This window comes from Mauremys mutica, chromosome 1, assembly GCF_020497125.1.
Source record: "Mauremys mutica isolate MM-2020 ecotype Southern chromosome 1, ASM2049712v1, whole genome shotgun sequence".
Taxonomy (NCBI): domain Eukaryota; kingdom Metazoa; phylum Chordata; order Testudines; family Geoemydidae; genus Mauremys; species Mauremys mutica.
Window position 1 is genome coordinate 256,458,819 of NC_059072.1, and position 19,281 is coordinate 256,478,099.

General features: G+C 41.8%; 1 protein-coding gene across 5 annotated transcripts in view; it reads right to left on the minus strand.

Moving 5' to 3' along the window:
• The window catches only part of NAXD (NAD(P)HX dehydratase), a 68,275-nt gene that overhangs the window by 46,278 nt on the left and 2,716 nt on the right, over window positions 1-19,281 (minus strand). For all 5 annotated transcript variants that reach the window (XM_045007921.1, XM_045007912.1, XM_045007894.1 and 2 more), the window contains exons 2-5: window positions 17,697-18,068; window positions 13,766-13,916; window positions 8,222-8,267; window positions 6,919-7,007 (exon numbers count right to left, since the gene is read on the minus strand). In XM_045007921.1, the coding sequence (XP_044863856.1) occupies window positions 6,919-7,007; window positions 8,222-8,267; window positions 13,766-13,916; window positions 17,697-18,068 (658 nt within the window). The remainder of the gene's footprint in view (window positions 1-6,918; window positions 7,008-8,221; window positions 8,268-13,765; window positions 13,917-17,696; window positions 18,069-19,281) is intronic.

The following is a 19,281-nucleotide window of genomic DNA, read 5'->3' on the forward strand; positions in this document are numbered from 1 at the left end:
TGATCGGAGGTGATACAGCCATCAAGCTGTGTACTGTCATTACACTATTGTGGTCCATGTCTCCTTATTAACTATCCCAGAGGCATTATATGACTGTTGGGCAACAGAAGTGACAGAATACAGCCCTATGTACATTGCCAAAGAGAGCCCTCAGGGCAGATGAGCCACTGCCTAAAACTATCCTCTGAGGCGTCTCACACAAGAACAAAGCCACTCAATAGCAACTTCACCCTCCCTGCCAAAGACTGGGTTAATACAACCATTTTATAGCCATTTGGACATATCCAACTCTTTAACTGAGTTACAACATGGTCTGGTTTCAATCACACTACCAATTTTAATTTATTGCAGCAAAGCCAGCACACAGCCATACTGGAACCACGTACCTTGACTCAGATTTTTTTTTAATAGTTAGATCATCATGAAACTGGGGCCCTGACCAGCTGAAGTCATTAAAAATTCCAAGCACTGGTGGGCTGACAATTTCAACTTCATAAATTTTACACTACCTATAATTTTCTTGTACTTTTAAAGTGGGGTACAGTAGTAACAAACACCCCCTCCACCCCTGAAAAAACAACAACAATGTATTGTTGCTGGCACAGATGACTGCCATGTAAGAACAGAAGAATGACCATACTGGGTCAGACCCACGGCCCATCTAGCCCAAAACCCTATATTCCAGCAGTGGCGAGTGCCAGATGCTTCAGAGGGAATGAACAGAAGAGGGCAATTATTAAGGGATCCACCCACATTGTCCAGTCCCTGATTCCAGAAGTCAAAGATTTAGGGACATCCATAGCATGGGGTTGTGTCCCTCACCATCTTGATTAATTGCCATTAATGGACTAGATGCAACCTTAAATTATAGCACTGCCATTGTAAAGACAGACACAAGACATTTAAAAACGTTAAAGAGAAGTGCTGCAGAACTTTTACAAACCCCACTAATTCATGGAAACCTTCTTTACAAGAATTATATTTTGCTACTGACCATATTATAACAAATCACTTTTACCCTAATTAGGAAAAAGTTCGCACAAAGTCTTGATTATTTACATACAAGACCTGTGGTCTAAGCTTCTGGTCTGTGGGTAGTGCATTGGCATGCAACAGCCACAAGTCCTAGTCCCCGAGCCAGTCTTAGTTCCCCAGGTTGGCAGGGGCTCAGAGTATGACTGCAGATGAGTGAGTCTAGGCTTTGCGGAAAAGGGAGCACTCAAACTGCTCTGAAATCACCCCTGTAGTAGCACCCTTGCTCTTTCAGGGTGGTTGGCCCCAGTCCAGAGTCTCACTCAAAGCAAAGGTGGGTTACATTTGGGGTGAATCAGGTGGGCCTTTTTCTAGGGTGTGGTGATGGTTAAGTATGTAGGAATTTTTGCTGCATCTGCCAGACTTCTTGCCTAACCTTGCAACACTATCTCTTCTCATACAGCCAGCTGACACTTGGGGCTAGATCCTGCCCCTTAAGTTTTGCTATTGATGGGTATTGAATGGAGTCCTTAATGAGGTATTGAGGGCCAAGATGCACCACTTGCCTCTCTATTGAGCAGAGTTTGAAACAGAGTCCAGGATGTTCCAAATCCCAAAGTGCACATATTACACACCACTGTTTTCAAGCATTCACAGCACATAAACTTGGTTGAGCAGGCCTGTATGCAGTGTATATCACTGTGGCCCAAAAGCTGCTAGGAACTCAGCTACTTGTAAGGCTGGGAAGAGAAGGAGGTTGGCTAGCAGGGGCATGAAGAGAAATAAACATTTGGCTGCTTTTGGAGGGCACTTTGTGTGACCCCTGCAGCTGGAGGACCTGCCTCCCCACCCCATCCCTGGCAGCCAGCAGAGCTGCTTCTCCCCTCCCACCCCTCAGTGGCCGCAGAGCTACCTTTCCCCTCCCTATCCCCCAGGGCCAGAGGAGCTGCCTCTCCCTGCCACAGCCCCGGGGCCGGAGGAGCTGTCATCTCCCCACTACAGCTGGTGGAGCTGGCTCTTCTCCCCCTCCTCCTGTGGCCCCAGAGCCACTCACTCTCCCCTCTACAGTACCAGAGTTGTGTGCTCCTGCTGACTAGGGAGGAACCTGTGCCACCCCCTACGCGCACCCCTGTTGGCTGGCCATGTCAGCAAGCTGGAACTGGGACATTTATCATCTGTACTGCAATAGCACTTAGAGGCTCCAATAAGGACCTCAACATGCTAGACCAGGGGTGGGCAAACTTTTCGGCCTGAAGGCAGCATCTGGGTATGGAAATTGTATGGCGGGCCATGAACACTCATGAAATTGGGGTTGGGGTACAGGAGGGGGTGAGGGCTCTTTCTAGGAGTGCCAGCTCCGGGGTGGGGCCAGAAATGAGGAGTTCAGGGTGCAGGAGGGGGGTCTGGGCTGGGGCAGGGAGGGTGGGGTGGGTGTGTGGGGGGGGTGATGGCTCTAGCTGGGGGTGTGGGTTCTGGGGTGGGGCTGAGGATAAGGGGTGCAGGAAGGTGCTCCAGACTGGGACCGAGAGGTTTGGAGGATGGGAGGGGGATCAGGGCTGGGCTAGGGGCGTGAGAGGGGCTCAAGGGTGCAGGCTCCAGGCGGCACTTACCTCAAGTAGCTCCTGGAAGCAGCGGCAAGTTCCCAGCCAATGGGAGCTGCAGGGGCAGCGTGCAGAATCCCCTGGCTGCCCCTACACGTAGGAGCCGGGGGAAGGGGGAGGGACCAGACATGTCACTGCTTCCAGAAGCCGCGCAGAGCTGTGGCACATGTGCACAGAGCAGCCCCCGACCCTGCTCCCCAGCTGGAGCACGAGAGTGGGGAAAGCCCCAACTCCCACTCCCCAGCGGGAGCTCGAGGGCCAGATTAAATCAGCTGGCAGGCCGGATGTGGCCCGCGTGCTGTAGTTTGCCCATCCCTGTGCTAGACACTGTACATGCCTATAATGACAACACAGTGGCCACCCCAAGAATTTACAGTGTAAGTATGTGATGACATAAAAGATGAATATGATGAGAGGTGAAGAGGGAGATTGTGATCAGGGCCCTGTGTACTTCGCTGCACCATGGGCTCAAGTTTTGCAGCAGGTGCTTTTCAATTCAATAGCCATGTTAATAAGAACATAAGAACATAAGAAAGGCCGTACCGGGTCAGACCAAAGGTCCATCTAGCCCAGTATCTGTCTACCGACAGTGGCCAATGCCAGGTGCCCCTGAGGGAGTGAACCTAACAGGCAATGATCAAGTGATCTCTCTCCTGCCATCCATCTCCATCCTCTGACGAACAGAGGCTAGGGACACCATTCTTACCCACCCTGGCTAATAGCCATTTATGGACTTAGCCACCATGAATTTATAATTAGGTTACCTTGTTGATTTTTTTGCATTACCTTGCCAAATCCTCTCAGAAGGTACAGCATTATATTTTATGGAATCCCTGGATGAAGGAGAAAATTACTCTTGATAAGGCTGACTGTTTAGGTTCCCTATAGAGACAGCTACTATTACCCAACTCCTGGGATGTAGTGGGGAGAAAAGGAGTACGTGGCTGCTAGGTAAAGCTCTATCCTTCGCAGGCCTCATGCTGCTACCCTGGCCTCACTGGGAGGGGAGCAGGCATCACCATCCGTCCAAGTGGCAGGTGAGGCAATGGTATGAAACTAGATGTTGTGGTACACCTGGGACTGCAAATTACCCTAATTCAGCCTTGCATCCTTTGCAGCTCACAAGGGATGGATGCCTGCAGCTCAACAGGTTGGCCCCTCTGCCCTTGCAACCCTCCTCCTCTAAACTTTATTCAGACCCCACCCCATCATATTTTGTATCCTGGGCACGAGAGAGTCTGCATGGCTCTCAAGGCTCACCAGCTCAGCCTCTGGCTGTCACATACCTCCTCTGACCCACACCTTCAAAAGACAGGCAAAGGCCATCCTGATGAGCCCAGAAAGCTTTTGTCTAACGTTCCAGCTGCCACTTTTATGGAGAGATGGGCAGGAAAATGTGCTACTTATTGTAATGCACTCCCTCTTGAGGTGAAAGCAGTACTAAAAGAGGAAGCTGCAGTCAGGTCACAGCAGAGCAGAGAGAACAAGATGTCAGACTCCTGACTGCAGAAAAATGGGGCATTGTTCAGCAGTTTGGCAAAATGTCAAATTCTGCAAAATAAAAATCAGTGACCGCAGAATCACAGAATACACAAGGCCCTGATAATGACTGGCATAACAAGCGGGATCACAGTGCATCAGCTGCCTAGCCACTGTCATGCACTGTGCAGTTATCACAGCAAAGGTGACCTTTAATGAGGAGTACAAAGGAGGACAATGCAATAGCTCTGCAAACTTTTACAGGGAGCTCCTCCCGTTCATAAAGGGCAGCATGGGAGATAAACATCCCCTGCATAGTTGAGAGAAAAACAGACGGACGGGCTTTGCCGTTGCTGGAAGAGCAGAAGCAGGGGCTGACTGTTCAACACCACGTAAGAGATAGGTAAAAGATGCAACTAAGTCTTGAATGGCTTTAAAAGTGAACATGGGCAGTCTGTTTGATGCAGACAAAACTGGATTTAAAACATTCAATCAAGAATTTGGGAACCTGCAAAAAATGTACAGTGCCCATGTTTATGAGGAAAGACTATTATTAAGGCTGCAAATCATTCACGGAGGTCACAGGAGGGGGATCAGGGCTGGGGCACGGGGGTGGGGCATGGGAGCGGCTCAAAGGTTCAGGCTCTGTGAATTCTGCAGCAGCAGGTGCGGCTGACCCCAGGGCCATCCCAGCTGCTGGGGAAGCCCTGGAGCCAGACATTACTCTGGCAGCCCCAGGCAGCTGGTCCTTGGCGCTGCCCAGGAGCAGCAGTCCTCAGGCGCGTTCCCCTCCCAGCAGGTAAGATTTAGTCACAGATATTTTTAGTAAAAAGTCATGGAAAGGTCACAGGGCCGTGACTTTTTGTTTATTGCCCATGACCTGTCCATGACTTTTATTAAAATACCTGTGACTAAAACGCAGCCTTAACCATTATCTCACATTTGGAGGCAGGAGAATGGGCAAGAAATCTTATGGGGAGGTGAAAAATTTTTTAGAAAACCAAACCTGAACATTGTTTGCATTTTTAAATCTTAAAATTTATTCAATTTTAAATAATGTTCTCTGCAACATCCAACCATACTGAATAAGTATATTAGCTGACTGTTTCTGCTAAGTCAGTTTGAAGTGTAAAAATTAGCAATATTGACACAAATAGTGATCAGGCTTCAGACCTAAATGTTCTATTTGGATGAATGGGGCAAGTTCTCAAACATACACATACACCTCCACCCACCCGTATACAGCGTTTGTCTATTTTACAGAATGAATAGGATAGCACATCAGATTAGCGTCAAAAGGTTCTCTCTGCAACCAGAGGGGCAACATTTTTTTTTAAACTGACAATTTTATTCTACAGAAGACGCTGAACTAAAATCTGTGTGGAAAAAAGAATCCATAGAAATTCCACAATAGAGATTTAGAGAGAGAATATGTCGCTTCATTAAGATTCAGCAATCTCTTGTTTGCTCATGGTTCTCGCCTTTCTCACCATATTGTCTCATTTTTTTCTTATGATACTTTTCCATTACCACCCAACTAGTCAACAGTACTGTGTATTAACTCCTCCCATGTAAAATCATATTGGTTAGCCAAACTGTCATAGCTCCACTGACTTCAATGGAGCTGTGGCAATTTACACCAGCTGAGGATCTAGCCACTGGATTATAGACATTAGTGTGGTTGCACCAGGGCAATGCAAATAGCTCTACCTTGTCTACACGAGAAAAACAAAAAGGTGTGCTGTAAAAAAAAAAAAAAAAAAAAAGCTCCCCTCCCCCCAAAAACCCTGATTGCTTACTTGTTTAAAACATATTTTTAAATGCAAATTTTCACATAGAGAAGGTTTAACATCTTTAAAATTTGCTAACTGGTAGCTGTCAATCCCAGGCTTCCCTTTAGAGTTGATCACTTTAAAAAAGGTGCTAACATGTTTTTTAAAGTATTAAATCCTGTCTACGGTAACATTTATCAAATGTTTCGACTCTTGTTTTTAAAGCGCTGTTTTTTTCTAGTTTAGATAAGGCTTTAGTGTGTGGAGACATGATTTACACCAATGCAGTGCAATCTGTACCGCAAGCTTACCGTAGGCCTTGCTTACAGGGCTCTCAATCTTGATTCTTATTTGGTACGTTCATATCTAACCCGAACAATGTCTCCCATAAGATATCCAGTTAGCGACACATTCCAGCCAACAATTGAAACAAACCAACCAACCCACCCCTCACAAACTGATATAAGCAGACCTTGATATTTTATAGTGCACCTAGTTAACTCGTTAATGGCTAGATTTGTTATCTACAAGGTGAAACATTTAAGAAGTTTAGATTAAGAAGAAAATCATAAAAAATTAAAATCAGTTTCTCATGCAGTAATTTAGCATGAATAGTGTTATGTCCACAGTGGCGAAAGTAAAACTGATTCAGAACCAAGAAGGAAGAAATTTGGGATGCGAGTATCTTATTTTGGCTTTTTTTTTTTAAAAAAAAGAGATTCTAAAATGCTGACTTGTTCCATACTCAGTTCTGGATTTTGTGACTGCTCTTATTTAATGCATTACAATTACAAACACGTCAGCAAGCAAGATGAAAAAATCATCTTTGCTTTTTTAATTTGTGCTTTGACAGAAACACACACACACACACACACACACACACACACACACACACACACACACGTGGTTCTAACAGGTCAGAATTGCCACATGCTCTTAAATGAAAATACGTAATACATAATCACTTTTTTAACCTCCGATTCACCTGTCCTGTGATTCAGGAAGAGAAATAATGTAAACCAATGAAATGTCACACTGAAATGTTCAATCTAGTAGTCCTGACTTGATCATTTAAAGAAAAAAAAGTCACTTACAGCACTGGATGAACAATCAGTTCTGGACTATATGACTTTATTACAGCTGCTGCATCTTTGGTACAAAATACATGGGATAAGTCTGCACCCTAAGAAAGAAAATTTGCAGAATTACAATTTGTAATCTTAGTAGTGCGTAAACAATTATTCACATAGCTATTCATTGAACAACTATGAACTCCGACTGCTTGTTAAATAAAGCAAACTTGGTACCTGTTTGTTCCATCTCGACTAGCATGCTAGTCAATAGTTTGGAGAGAAATTACTTTAATTTCTTAAATCTAACTTCCATACTAAACTACAAACTTAAAGAAATACTTGCTTATTGAACAGGATTATGGCAAAATCAGTGAAAGTTTAGGGCCAGATCTTGAAACCCTTTATCACATGAGTAATCCTCTCCATTCATGCATGAGCAAGAATGATAGGCCTAGGCCCACAGTAAGGAAAGACAAAAAGGACACAGCCAAGTAGGAGCTGGGTTACAGCACAGACAAAAATCGGTGTTGTGCTATATTCACACAGGATAAATAAGATTACTCATGAGTTCTTTTCCAGTCCCAAGATCTTTGATCCAATGAGACAAATCTGGACTAGAGATAAACTGGCACAATTTCATTTATTATAGTTGAATTGCAACTTAGTTTGACCCTAAGCTTCTTTCACCTCTAATAGGAAAAAGCAAAAAAATAATATACACGTAGGTTAGGCAGCCAGGGAGAAGACGTTTCCAATACTTCAGATATAGAAAGAAATACCAAATTAAAAAGATACAAACACCTAAAGGAAGACAGTAACCAACTAATGGCTCCTCTGGTGTATTAATATCATTTAACATTTTCCAAGCCCTGAGCAATTTAAGGTCCTGAGCCTGAAGTTTTGTTCTGTTAAGGAGAAAATGTTATGCCTGTGCATAGGCCCACTGAATTCAGTAAGGTTCAGTAAGACTGCCTGCACATATCAAATGGCTGTATTATGGCCATAGTATCTTGTTGGATACTGAGTAGTCATCTCTGTCCAACTTTAAACACAAACGAGTCCAGGTTAAATTATTTTTGGTCTTGCCTAATAAACTTAGCTTACTGGAAAAAAAATGAATGACTTACAAATCTGATAACTTCTATGACTAAGAAGAATATTAACCTTCTAGAACTCAGAAATTATTAAAAAGATAAAAAAGGTTACATTTCTAGTAGAACTAAAATCCCATGCATAATACAATGCAAGCCTTTTACATATGACACTAGACAATCCAGTTGTGTTATTAAAAATACATTACACATGAAGGCAGGAAAACACGTACCACTTTTAGAGCTGAAATTGCAGCAAAATATGGTGCCCCAGTGTACCTACAAATGAAACATTTTCTAGGTTAGGAAACAGACACACATAATTGTATCAAAAGATAAAGTTTGCAGTTGATCACCCTGCTACAATGAAGAATCGAATTCAAGAGCAAGTTAAATAAACAAACTCAAGTATTATATTTATAAAGGATGGGTGAAATCCTGGCCCCACTGAAGTCAATAGCAAAACTCCAAGTGACTTCAATGAGGCTGAGATTTCACCCTATGCATTCACTCTCACTTGTGTGATATTTACATGGATTACATCACAAATAAAAGCTAAAATAAGAGTCACCTCAAAGTACTCACATAAGCACGAGAGAGACAGACTCAATCCATTCAGAAAAGAGACTCAGAAAAAGCTCAAGTATAAAAGATAGTACCTTGGAACATGCCCTGGCAGGTCAAATTTGGGCTCTAGTAGACCAATCAAAAAGTGAATTAGAGAAACAAGAGTACTCCAATAGGGAAATCCTAACTGTAACAAAATAGTGTATTTAACTCTTTATGTAGTATTTTTAATCTGCAGATTTCCAAGCACTTCACAATAGAGGTAATATCTCCATTTTGGCCATCTCTAAACTGAGGCACAGTAAGGTGAAATGACTCACCCAAAGTATCACAATGGGTGTCACGACCGGGAGAACTGGCAGTCTTGCCTAGGGGTCAGAGCAGGTCAGAGTTCAAGACAGGCCTGAGAGCAAAACTGAGTGTCAGGTGTCAGAAAGGGTCAGGTTACCAGGAGATCAGCAGCAGGATCAGATACTGTAGGGGGAGCAGTCCTAAACACAGGAAACCCAGCTGCAGCGACAACTTCCTGTCCCTGTGCTTGGTTTAAATGGAGGCTCGGAACCAATCAGGCCCATCACCATTCTGTCAGTCAGATCCCAGGACTGGACTCCTCTGTCAAAGTTCAGCTTCTATTCCAACAACTGTTAGGTCACTGGGTGACAGGTTGGAACTTACTAGCTCCTCAAGACCAGGGTTCAAGACACGTGGTCCCTAACCAGGAATAGAGCCTAAGTCTTATAACTTCCAGTCCAGTGCCCTCCTCAATTGACCTACACTGTCTTCTGTTCCCCAGAGTTCAAATCAGGATACTATTAGCAAAAATATGCCACATGATAAGTGTTGAGAAGGTGCATAATAAGAGTCTCAAAAGGCAGCTTGAATCCAAACCAAAGGACCATCACCAGGTAGCCAAGATGTAGTTCATAAGGCTGGTGTAAGTCAGGAATTGTATGAGGGCATCACAACTATGATCAGTCTACAGCAAATGTTTCACCTTGTTACTTTATTCTCAATGTTTCTCCCATAAGCTCCTTTCACACAGTGTAGAAGGTAATTTAAAGTAAGAGATTAGGGTGGAAAGAAGAGAGAAGGTAGAGGGGAATGGAACCCAAACTTCAACTGCATGTATAACCAAAACAGGGATGGCATGACATTTACCAGAGGTGGTTTTTAACTCTCTCTGGAAAAGCTAGTTAGAAAATGCCTTAAACAGTGACTATGATAAAAACTGTTTCATTAATGCATACCACCTTACACTCAGTTTTAGCTACATTCAAATTATGGTTACAGAAATTAAATTTCTGAATTTATTAGCTTAAGTTTGGCAAAAAAAAGTAAAACTGAAGTGGGTGTAATTCTAATATATGTAATCATAGCGTTGAACATGGGAATGTCTACACATTTTGTTTGGTATTTTCTCAAGGAAGTTATACATGTTAGTCAGGACCTGTTCCATATTACATAAACAAAAATCAAAAACAGTTGATTATGTGAAAGTGACAATAATGCAGAGCTGTAGGCTCTGATTAAGCAATCAGAAGCATGCAGAGTTGTAGACCACCACTCCACTGTACGGTCCATCCGTCTGTACAGCATTCTGTAGCACAAGCCCAACTCCGATGAAGCGTACAAACTGAGCCTCAATTTTGAACCGATGTATCCGAAGTTTGAAAAGATTTGTTCTATGCTTGGTGAACACTGATGCAATTGCATCACCAGTTCTGTGAAGTCAGATGCAATATCAGTATTCTTCAGGTTTTTCCACCAAGCTACAGGGGAAACTTTTTCCTTCATAGCAGATGAAAATATTGATTTTGGATATGGAGTTTCTACTTTAAATGCAAGTGAATATGGCAGAAAGTAAGGATTTTTACTGAGCAACCACGGCCTGGCAATTTCTTCTTGTTCAGTTGACAATTCTTTCCTGCTTATTTTAGATGAAGACCAAAAACCAGGTTGGCCAACATGCATACAGGAGTAATTGCTTCATGAAATCTCTTATGTGCTGTTGCTTTGCTCGGTGCAAGATCTTCAGTAGATCCAACCATACTTTGCATACAACTGCAATTGTTAATACACCCCTTTGGAATGTATCAAATGCCACAGCAACCGGTTTCCATTGACTGATCATGTTCTTATGCTTCTTGGTAAATCCCTTGATAATTAGTTATACTGACCACTATCTTCAAATTCTGCCTCATGATCACTCACAATCTTGAGATAACACAGGCAATTTTTAATTTATGTTTCCAAGCACGTTATTTGACTGTTCCATTGTGTCTCACTGGAGATTTGGGATTCTACAGATCCTTGGCATTTTTTTGAACAGTCCCCAGTATTCACAAATACTTCTGTAAATCTACTACATGTTTCATCAAAGCACTTAGTGCAAGGTCTTGTCCAAGTAGATTTAGCCAATGTAAGGCAAATTCATATGTAACTAAAGTGTCATTTTTTCCAAATCACTTCTCATTCTTTACATCTTTTCCCCCAGACTGTCTGTCAAGTAGCTCTTAACACCACAAACATACAATTCATTTACTAATGCCTTGGCTTCTCTTGCCAGGGTAGCACAGTACTTTCCAGTCTTATTGCTTCCAGTCTCAACCTCTGTCACATTTTGAGATCTAACCCAGACCAGTGAGAGGTTGTGTCATTACTTGCCCTGTAACTCTGAATGCCTTAAAATGCTCTATATGCTGTAGCTCCCTGTCTGTCCGCTGCCAACCAGCATACAAGCATGCACTGAATGACTGTATGTTAAGCAGCCCTGGTTCAGCAGCTCTGATTCCAGCAGCCTGCTTGCTACACTATGGTCAAACTCTGGTCTCCACCTGCCTTTGTTTTTATTAGCCAAGTGACCCCAACACACACCCAATCCCAAAAACATCTACGCTGAAAATGTCCAGCCCTGTCCTGGAACAATCAGGGAAGTAATACGGTCTGTTGCTCCTTTAAAGACATAAAAGCACAGCAGACTGTTGCTTTAACTGGAATTAATAATGAATTTAAGTCAAACCTAGCAGTAGGCCGATTTGGAATAAAAGTAAAACAAGTTTATTTAATCAAAAATACACAGATTAAGTGCATTCAAGAGATGAAGTCAGAAATGATAACAAATAAAAGTGAACACACATCTAAAAATTTAAAACTTAAATCTAGTACGATAGTCTTTGTTAAAGATGATTTTCCTCTGATCCAGTCTTCTTTCCAGCTTTTTACTAAATGGCCTGGTCAGGACATCACAGAGATTAAATTGCTTGGTTTCTTTGTCTCCTTAAGGCAAAGAATCCCTTAGGGGATCACTCCCCCTCTCTTTATAGTTCAGTGAACCTTTGAAACATATTCTTCTGAAGGGTACCCTCGGGTAAAGTTCATTAGTTCATGCCGAATAAAGGAGCCATGAGGTTTGGAGGATAAGGTTCCAAGCTAGTTCCTTCCCTGCTGGCTGTTGCTACTATGCACATTATCTCGTCCTGCGGCAACTTCCCATACAAATCAATAGCTCACTGAATTTGGCCACACCTGTTCTGAGGTGTTGGCCTCTTTTCTTCTCTGAGGAAAACCTGTTTATCAACTCCCCCGACATGTCATATTTAAACACCTTTTAGTCACAGCCTTTAAAGCATAATATTAGTGAGTATCTATAGTTTCACACACAGCCTTGTTACATATATTGTACAATGACATTATTGGCCAGCCTATTTGTTTTCAAATGATACCTCACAAGGCATACTCTGTACAAAAATCGTTGCAGTGGTGTGAAGGGTGGGAATACAGAGGTGCCTAGCTCACAACCACTGATACATAAACCACAGTTTTCCCAGTGTGCATACAGTTAGATATCACTGGATCACTACACATTACTCCAACCATCTGCTTTTCCATATAATTTATTGCGTGCTACTATCGTCAAGCCATCAGTATTTGTGTTTAACAGTTCACCTGCTACCTGCTTTCGACTGGATGCTTTGCAGCTTGGCCTTAGGCATCTAATCATTGCTTGAAAAGTTGGATGTTGAATAAAAGAGAAGGGAATATTAGAACCATAAAATATTCTGCAATTTTCAAGTCTAATTTTTGTTTCAGTTTTGGAGTTGTTTTTGTTATTAAAATATCAATTTGTGGGTCAAAAACCATGATACTTACTCCTTGTTTTCTTTAGCCAACCTGGATCTGGCTATTTTTTGATGTAGTTGGCAATGGCAAGGTATTATCGGTACTCATCCTCAGGGTTTGATTCCAATTCTACCACTTAGCGTATGCGCAACATGCCTCAGGTGGCACGTGACCAGGATTCAACACCAAATTTGGTCTGCTGGTTGGATCATTAGCTTCCCCGAGTTGGGCCAGATACTGACGGGGAGTGCAGTGTGAATGCTGATCCATGCAATTAGCCAAAGGGGGTCTGGTGTCTTTCTTCTTTCCACAGCATTTTGCAAAAGGTTTCCTCATATGGTCTGCCTTCCCAGACACTTTTTCATTGCAATTTCTGCCTTTAAGACTCTCTTTGACGCCACCATGAACTTCCTCAAAATAGCCATGAACTGGGTCAAGTGGTCTGCCACCTTTGCTCATGCTGAAATACTTTGACTTGAGTCACTGTACACGGGAATACAGTTGCAGCAATTGTACCCCAGCTAGCCAAATTAAGAGACAGAGTACTGGACTAGACAGTTAGTTTAGCAATTTACCTCAAACAGAAAATGCAACTTCTGAATATGGGAATTCCCCTTCTCTGTTTGCTATAGCAAAGGAGGGGTATTCCTAGATTCAGTTTCTGTTTGAGGTAGCTATGGCACTAGCATACAGTTTTAGGTGGAGGGTCTTTTTTGTTTTATTTTAACAAATTAAAAGGGACCACGTTACTTCAAAATCACCACCAAATTGCTCGATATTTGCCAGTAATTTTCATTAGTATGTTCTAATAATTTTATTCTTCCAGTTTCTCAGTTTAAACTGGTATTTACCAGCCCTATCCTAAACTAGTTTTCCCCCCAGGAAATTACCAACCCTTAAGTCTTGCATCACTGACATAGGGGGACACGTATTCTGATTCTAACGATGGACTAAGCAAAGCCCCCTTTGAAAACATGGGGTTCACAATCCCTTAAAAACAGTATTTTCAATGTAAATGCTTTTTAAAAGTAGTAAAATATGTATTTGAGATCCCTAATCAACAACAGCATATATATTTCTGTTTAACTTACTCTTGACATCCTCCCACGATGCCTATCCGTCCATCTTGACCTTTATGCTTCTTTGCTGTTAGAGGAGGAATAACATTGCGCACCAATTGAAAAATATTCTCCATATCCTTTATAGAATGTGTTTTGTGTAGTGAAAAGGCTCTCTCGATAACTGAAAAAGATAAAGACATTAAAAAAATTACTTCAGAAATGTCTTTTAAAATTGATAGAAACCTCAGTGAAGTTTGAAACATTCAGAAGTATTGGTGTAATCAATTTCTATAATAGAGGTGTTACATAGTCGTACAGAATGATTAAAAACCCCAAAACTCTCAAATTTTACTTTTAATAAAACTATTCAGTCTTGTACTCAGTAATTGTAGAAAAAAAAGATGTTTGAAGAAAGTTAGGACACAACTCTGAAAATATTCTGGTAACAAACAAGAAAACACCAGCTCTGTGCAATGTCAGCAGAAAACCCTTTTCTCCAACCTTTACAGAATCTAACATTAAACCAGACTAGCTAAACTGTAGCAAAAATCACTACATAATGATAAATATTTCTGGCTGATCTCGTTTTGAAAATCCTTCTATACTACAGGCATTCCACTCCCATTGGGATCAAAAACTAACCTTCTTGGAGCATGGCCAAAATATCATTGTCACAATGCAGAACATAACAAAACTCATCTCTGCTCTGGAAATAGGACAGTATGTCCCCCTTAAAATTATTTCACATTTTACAAACTATCTAGTTTTCTACCATAAAATCTACCAGAAATATGCATCCCATACTCCTCACAACCTACTTACAGGGCCATGGCTGCTAAAAAACTTTCAGTTTCCTTGCTTTTCTGGAACAGAGACTCTATAACAGTGGTCAGCAACCTTTGGCACACGGCTCGCCAAGGTAAGCACCCTGGCAGGCCGGGCCAGTTTGTTTACCTACCACGTCCGCAGGTTCGGCTGATCGCGGCTCCCACTGCCCGCAGTTCGTCGTCCCAGGCCAATGGGGGCAGCGAGAAGTGACGCGGGCGAGGGATGTGCTGGCCGCGGCTTCTCGCCACCCCCATTGGCCTGGGACAGTGAACCGCGGCCACTGGGAACCGCAGTCCGCTGAACCCACCGACGTGGCAGGTAAACAAACTGGCCCGGACTGCCAGGGTTCTTACTCTGGTGAGCCACGTGCCAGAGGTTGCCAACTCCTGCTCTATAATGAGAGGAAAACAGTAGAGAACATGAAAAAAAAAGGATCTCTAGACTGGATCTCACTTCTGCCTAAAGATTTCACTTAACTTTAGATACAAATAATTAAAGTCCTAAATCATTAACATATGTTGCCTTAAATAATTACTTTTAAAGCATATTTTATTATAAACTGTAAAAAAACAAACAAAAAACCCTCATGACTGGAGTCAATTCTGAGTTTCTCTTGCATAAAATTACAACAATACAAGAATATATATAAAAAAACCTGGCTTCAGGTTTTCACAGGTAATAGAATGTCTTTCAGATTAAAAGTGAATGCATTTTAGAAGTAATAAATATTAAGGCTAAACATGTACTGTCACGGCCATCCCTAGCTATTTTGGTGCCCTATGTGGGGGTGCTGTGTGGGGCCCCACCCCAGGCCTCCGCGGGGGACGGGGCAGAGGGGGGCTGGCCACTTCCTGTGGGAAGTGGAGTGACCCAGTCCCAGCCTGCTCTGCTCCTGGCTCCCAGACCTGGGGGGAGGGGAGCGCTGCTGAGAGCCCGGGAAGCGGAGCAGGCTGGGGCCGGGTCGCTCTACTTACCGGTGAGTGCAGACCCAACTGCTTCTGGAGCCCTCAGGAGAGTGGGAGCGGGGCAGGGGCAGGGCAGACCAGGGGTTGGGGTCCTGAGGAAGAGCTGGAGCAGAGGCTGGAGCAGCAAGTAGCTGCGCAGGGCACCAGGAAATGCGGTGCCCCAAATTTCATGGTGCCCTATGCAGCTGCGTACTTTGCATATGGGTAACAACAGCCCTGTGTACTGTGTTCATGATTTAGGAGCTTAAGTAGTTTTCTGTATCTGTTTTCTAAATTAGACTGAAAAGTGAAACCACTATTTGTAAGAAATAAACTGTAGTATGCATACAGGTTCTAATTTAAATATTAAAATATTGCTCAAACACTTGGAAAAACTATTATGACATCAAAAAGTAATACTACAGACCATTCACTAGAATAAGAAAGTATGTTATGGTTTAAGTTAACAGGCCCGAACTTTCATTCCTTGTTTATTCAAAGCTCCGCTAAATTTAAAGAGAAGTTTGGAGATCAGAGAAACATAGGACTGGGCCTTACATTTATTTGGTTCTTTAAATGTCCAAACTATAAGTTCTGATAGCCTGTCCAGAGCCAGAAACTGGCTTACAGAGTTTTATTTCTAATTCTGCTTATCGCTATTATTTTTTTAAGACTACCCATCCATTGAATACTGAACCCACATATGATTTTAAAAACAAAAGTAAAATAAAAACTGTTCATTCCAACCTGATGGGCTATAAACATCATAAGCCATACAGGCTTTGCTGTCAAAGTTGACTAAACAATTGGTATGCGATTACTGTTACTGTCCATTCTTTCTATGTAAAGATACAGAGAGATCATCAATATAAATGACACAAATCTTGAAAAAAGTCTGTATTACTATGCACTGCATACTTAATTAGACTCTAGTCCACACGCCTTCTGTAAAGGGGAAAAAAAAACACCAAAAACCAACGAACAAACTTTGCATAGATGCCAATTCTAAGGATATTCTGAAAAATCCAGACCCTGATAAATTCATAAATTAATTGGTCCAGGAGGAAAATAAGATTCAAAATATTTTTGTAAAGAAGTGTAAGTATTTGAAGGATAGACCCTCAAGCAGGCGTAAACTATCATAGCTCCACAGCATTGAACCGAGCTATGACAATTTGAGGATCTAACCCTTAGCCTGTAGATAAAGTATACCTTCACATAATTCAATATCTAGAGCAGGGATTCTCAAACTTCATTGCACCACAACCCCACTCTGACAACAAAAATTACTACATGAACCCAGGATGGGGGGGCCAAAGCCCAAGCCCCGCTGCCCCATGTAGGGGGACCAAAACTGAAGCCCAAGGGCTTCAGCCCCAGGCAGGGGGCCTATTATTTAAGCCCTGCCACCCAGGGCAGAAGCCCTCAGGCTTCGGCCCCACGTGGTGGAGCTCGGGCTTCAGCTTCGGCCCTGGGTCTCAGCAAGTCTAAGCCAGCCCTGGTGACCCCACTAAAATGGGGTCGCAACCAACAGTTTGAGAACCGCTGATCTAGAGTGAAATCCAGGCCCTATTGAAGTGAATGGCAAAACGTCCTTTGACTTCAGCAGGGCCAGGATTTCAGCCGTAATGTTCAAAACATATCAGACATACCCACTGTTAAAAACCCCAATACATGTTATTTTCCCAGGTCTCTCTCATTACTTTGAATTAACATTTTCAAGTATGATGAAAGCCTTGACCGCAAAATTATTACTGAAAAATGTTAAGATCTATATTTCTTTTTTCAATTTTATGTACACTATTGTTTTATTCTGCTGCAAGACACATACTTGCTTCCAGATCATTTTCAGTAAAGGTTAAGCTCCGTAACATATTATATACAACTGCATATTATATATAATTGCATTCTATACAGATCTGAATGTGACACGAACTGACCAGTTCTTATGGACTCCTCTTCCAAAATGTTCGGTCAATATTTAGAATTTGTTAGAGCTTTTTTTTTTTTTTTAATATATCAGTACAATAGCATGGCAAGACATTTTAATTCAATTTACAGACAAAAAACTCATCACAATATTGAAAATAAGTCAAAGCTAGACATTTATTTTCAGATACTACCACCAGCCATCGCACAAATATTTAAAATATAATATTAGATCTTATTTATGCTTTAGAATGAAGTACCTATTGGTGGAGAAAGTGCTGCTGTCATAGCATTATAATTAAAGTTATCGCCATATGATCGGTGATTTGCTCTCTGAGGTGGACTAGTTGGTATAGACTGTGACCTTTGTGATACTGTAGAAGAAATTCCTGCTAACATCTGTCCCAACATTTGTAACATCTGGAGTTCTCGAGCATGCTCAGCTTCACGGCGCTTGTCCTCAATTTTAAGCCGCTGCTCTTCATATTTGTAAAATTTCTCTTCTGTATCCACACTTTGTTGTAGGAATTTTTCCATCATTTTATCCAGTGTTAAATTTGCATGGCGTTTTTTTGATCTTTTGGGTTGAGAGAGTGGTTGTGTACTGGTTTGAGCATTGATTTGTTTAAAGCCTAAAACAAAGTAGATAAAATTATATTCAATCTTCCAGACATACTACAAGGAATGAGTAAATAGTAAAACTGTTCCCCTTGTGAAATGTAGATCTATTTTGCCATATCAAGGTATTGTTTTGTTTCAAAATTAGGCATGATTATTTCTGATGATTTTAAGAATACCAAAATAGGGAATACATGCTTATCCAAAACATAACATGAAATCAACTAGGCACACCTTTTAACTGCTGTAGTACTAAACTTCAAAAACAGGAAGAGGCTTTTTGATCTTTTAAAAAAGGTTTGTGAAGGCTATTCAACAGTACAGCCTCATTTGTGTATTGCAGGTAATTACACTAATCAGAATTGAGTTTCAGCCTGCTGGCGTTTTAGATTTGCATTTCAAAAAAAATGTTAATGTAAACAACACTTTGATGAGATTTATGTATAAAAAGGAGACTGGTTAAACGTCAACCAATTGGCTAACTTCTGAGTGTTCCGAAGACAGATTCAGGTTTTAGACAAATACGCACAGCACAAGATTGGACTTTAAAAAACATTTGTGCAGAGTACAAAGGGCAACAGGGAAAGGGGCAGGCTTTATCTTGTTTTCTATATTTCCCACCCCCGGCAATTGTACTACTATATAACTGAATCAAATACAAGTTCTTGAAAAGGCCCTCTTAGGTTTTTGGCCAAGTAACGACAGTACATAGTTAGGATAACATTCTGTTTGTTTTTACCTATTACCATAGCAAACTAGTTTCAAAAAATAATAGTCGCACAGTGATAAACAGAACTGCATAGCATCTATAGCAAAGTTTAAACATGGCAGGAGTGATGAGGATGCTGCTGTTTTTATCCAGAACGGTTTGGCACCTCCTATCTTATCTCTACATTAGTTTCCGATTTGTTTCCTATTGATAACAAACGAATGAAAACTAGCAGAACCTTCGTTCTCCCTCCCCCATAATGCAACTATTTACTTTGTATTTTTAAAGAGCTTCATGAACTACAATAATTCCTTTCAGCTCCTGTTTTGGTTCTGGGAAGAGTCAAAGGGACGAAACACTGGGATAGGGAAGGAGAAGATAGGACTCCATAGTGGGGGGAAGGGGTTAAAGAGACTAAAGACGTTTTAATCCAGTTCCCCTTGAAGAGGATGAGAGAGATCTGGAAGGGAAGAGGCCAGTGCAGAAGCGATTGGAAGCACGTTAGCTAGAGGCGCTAG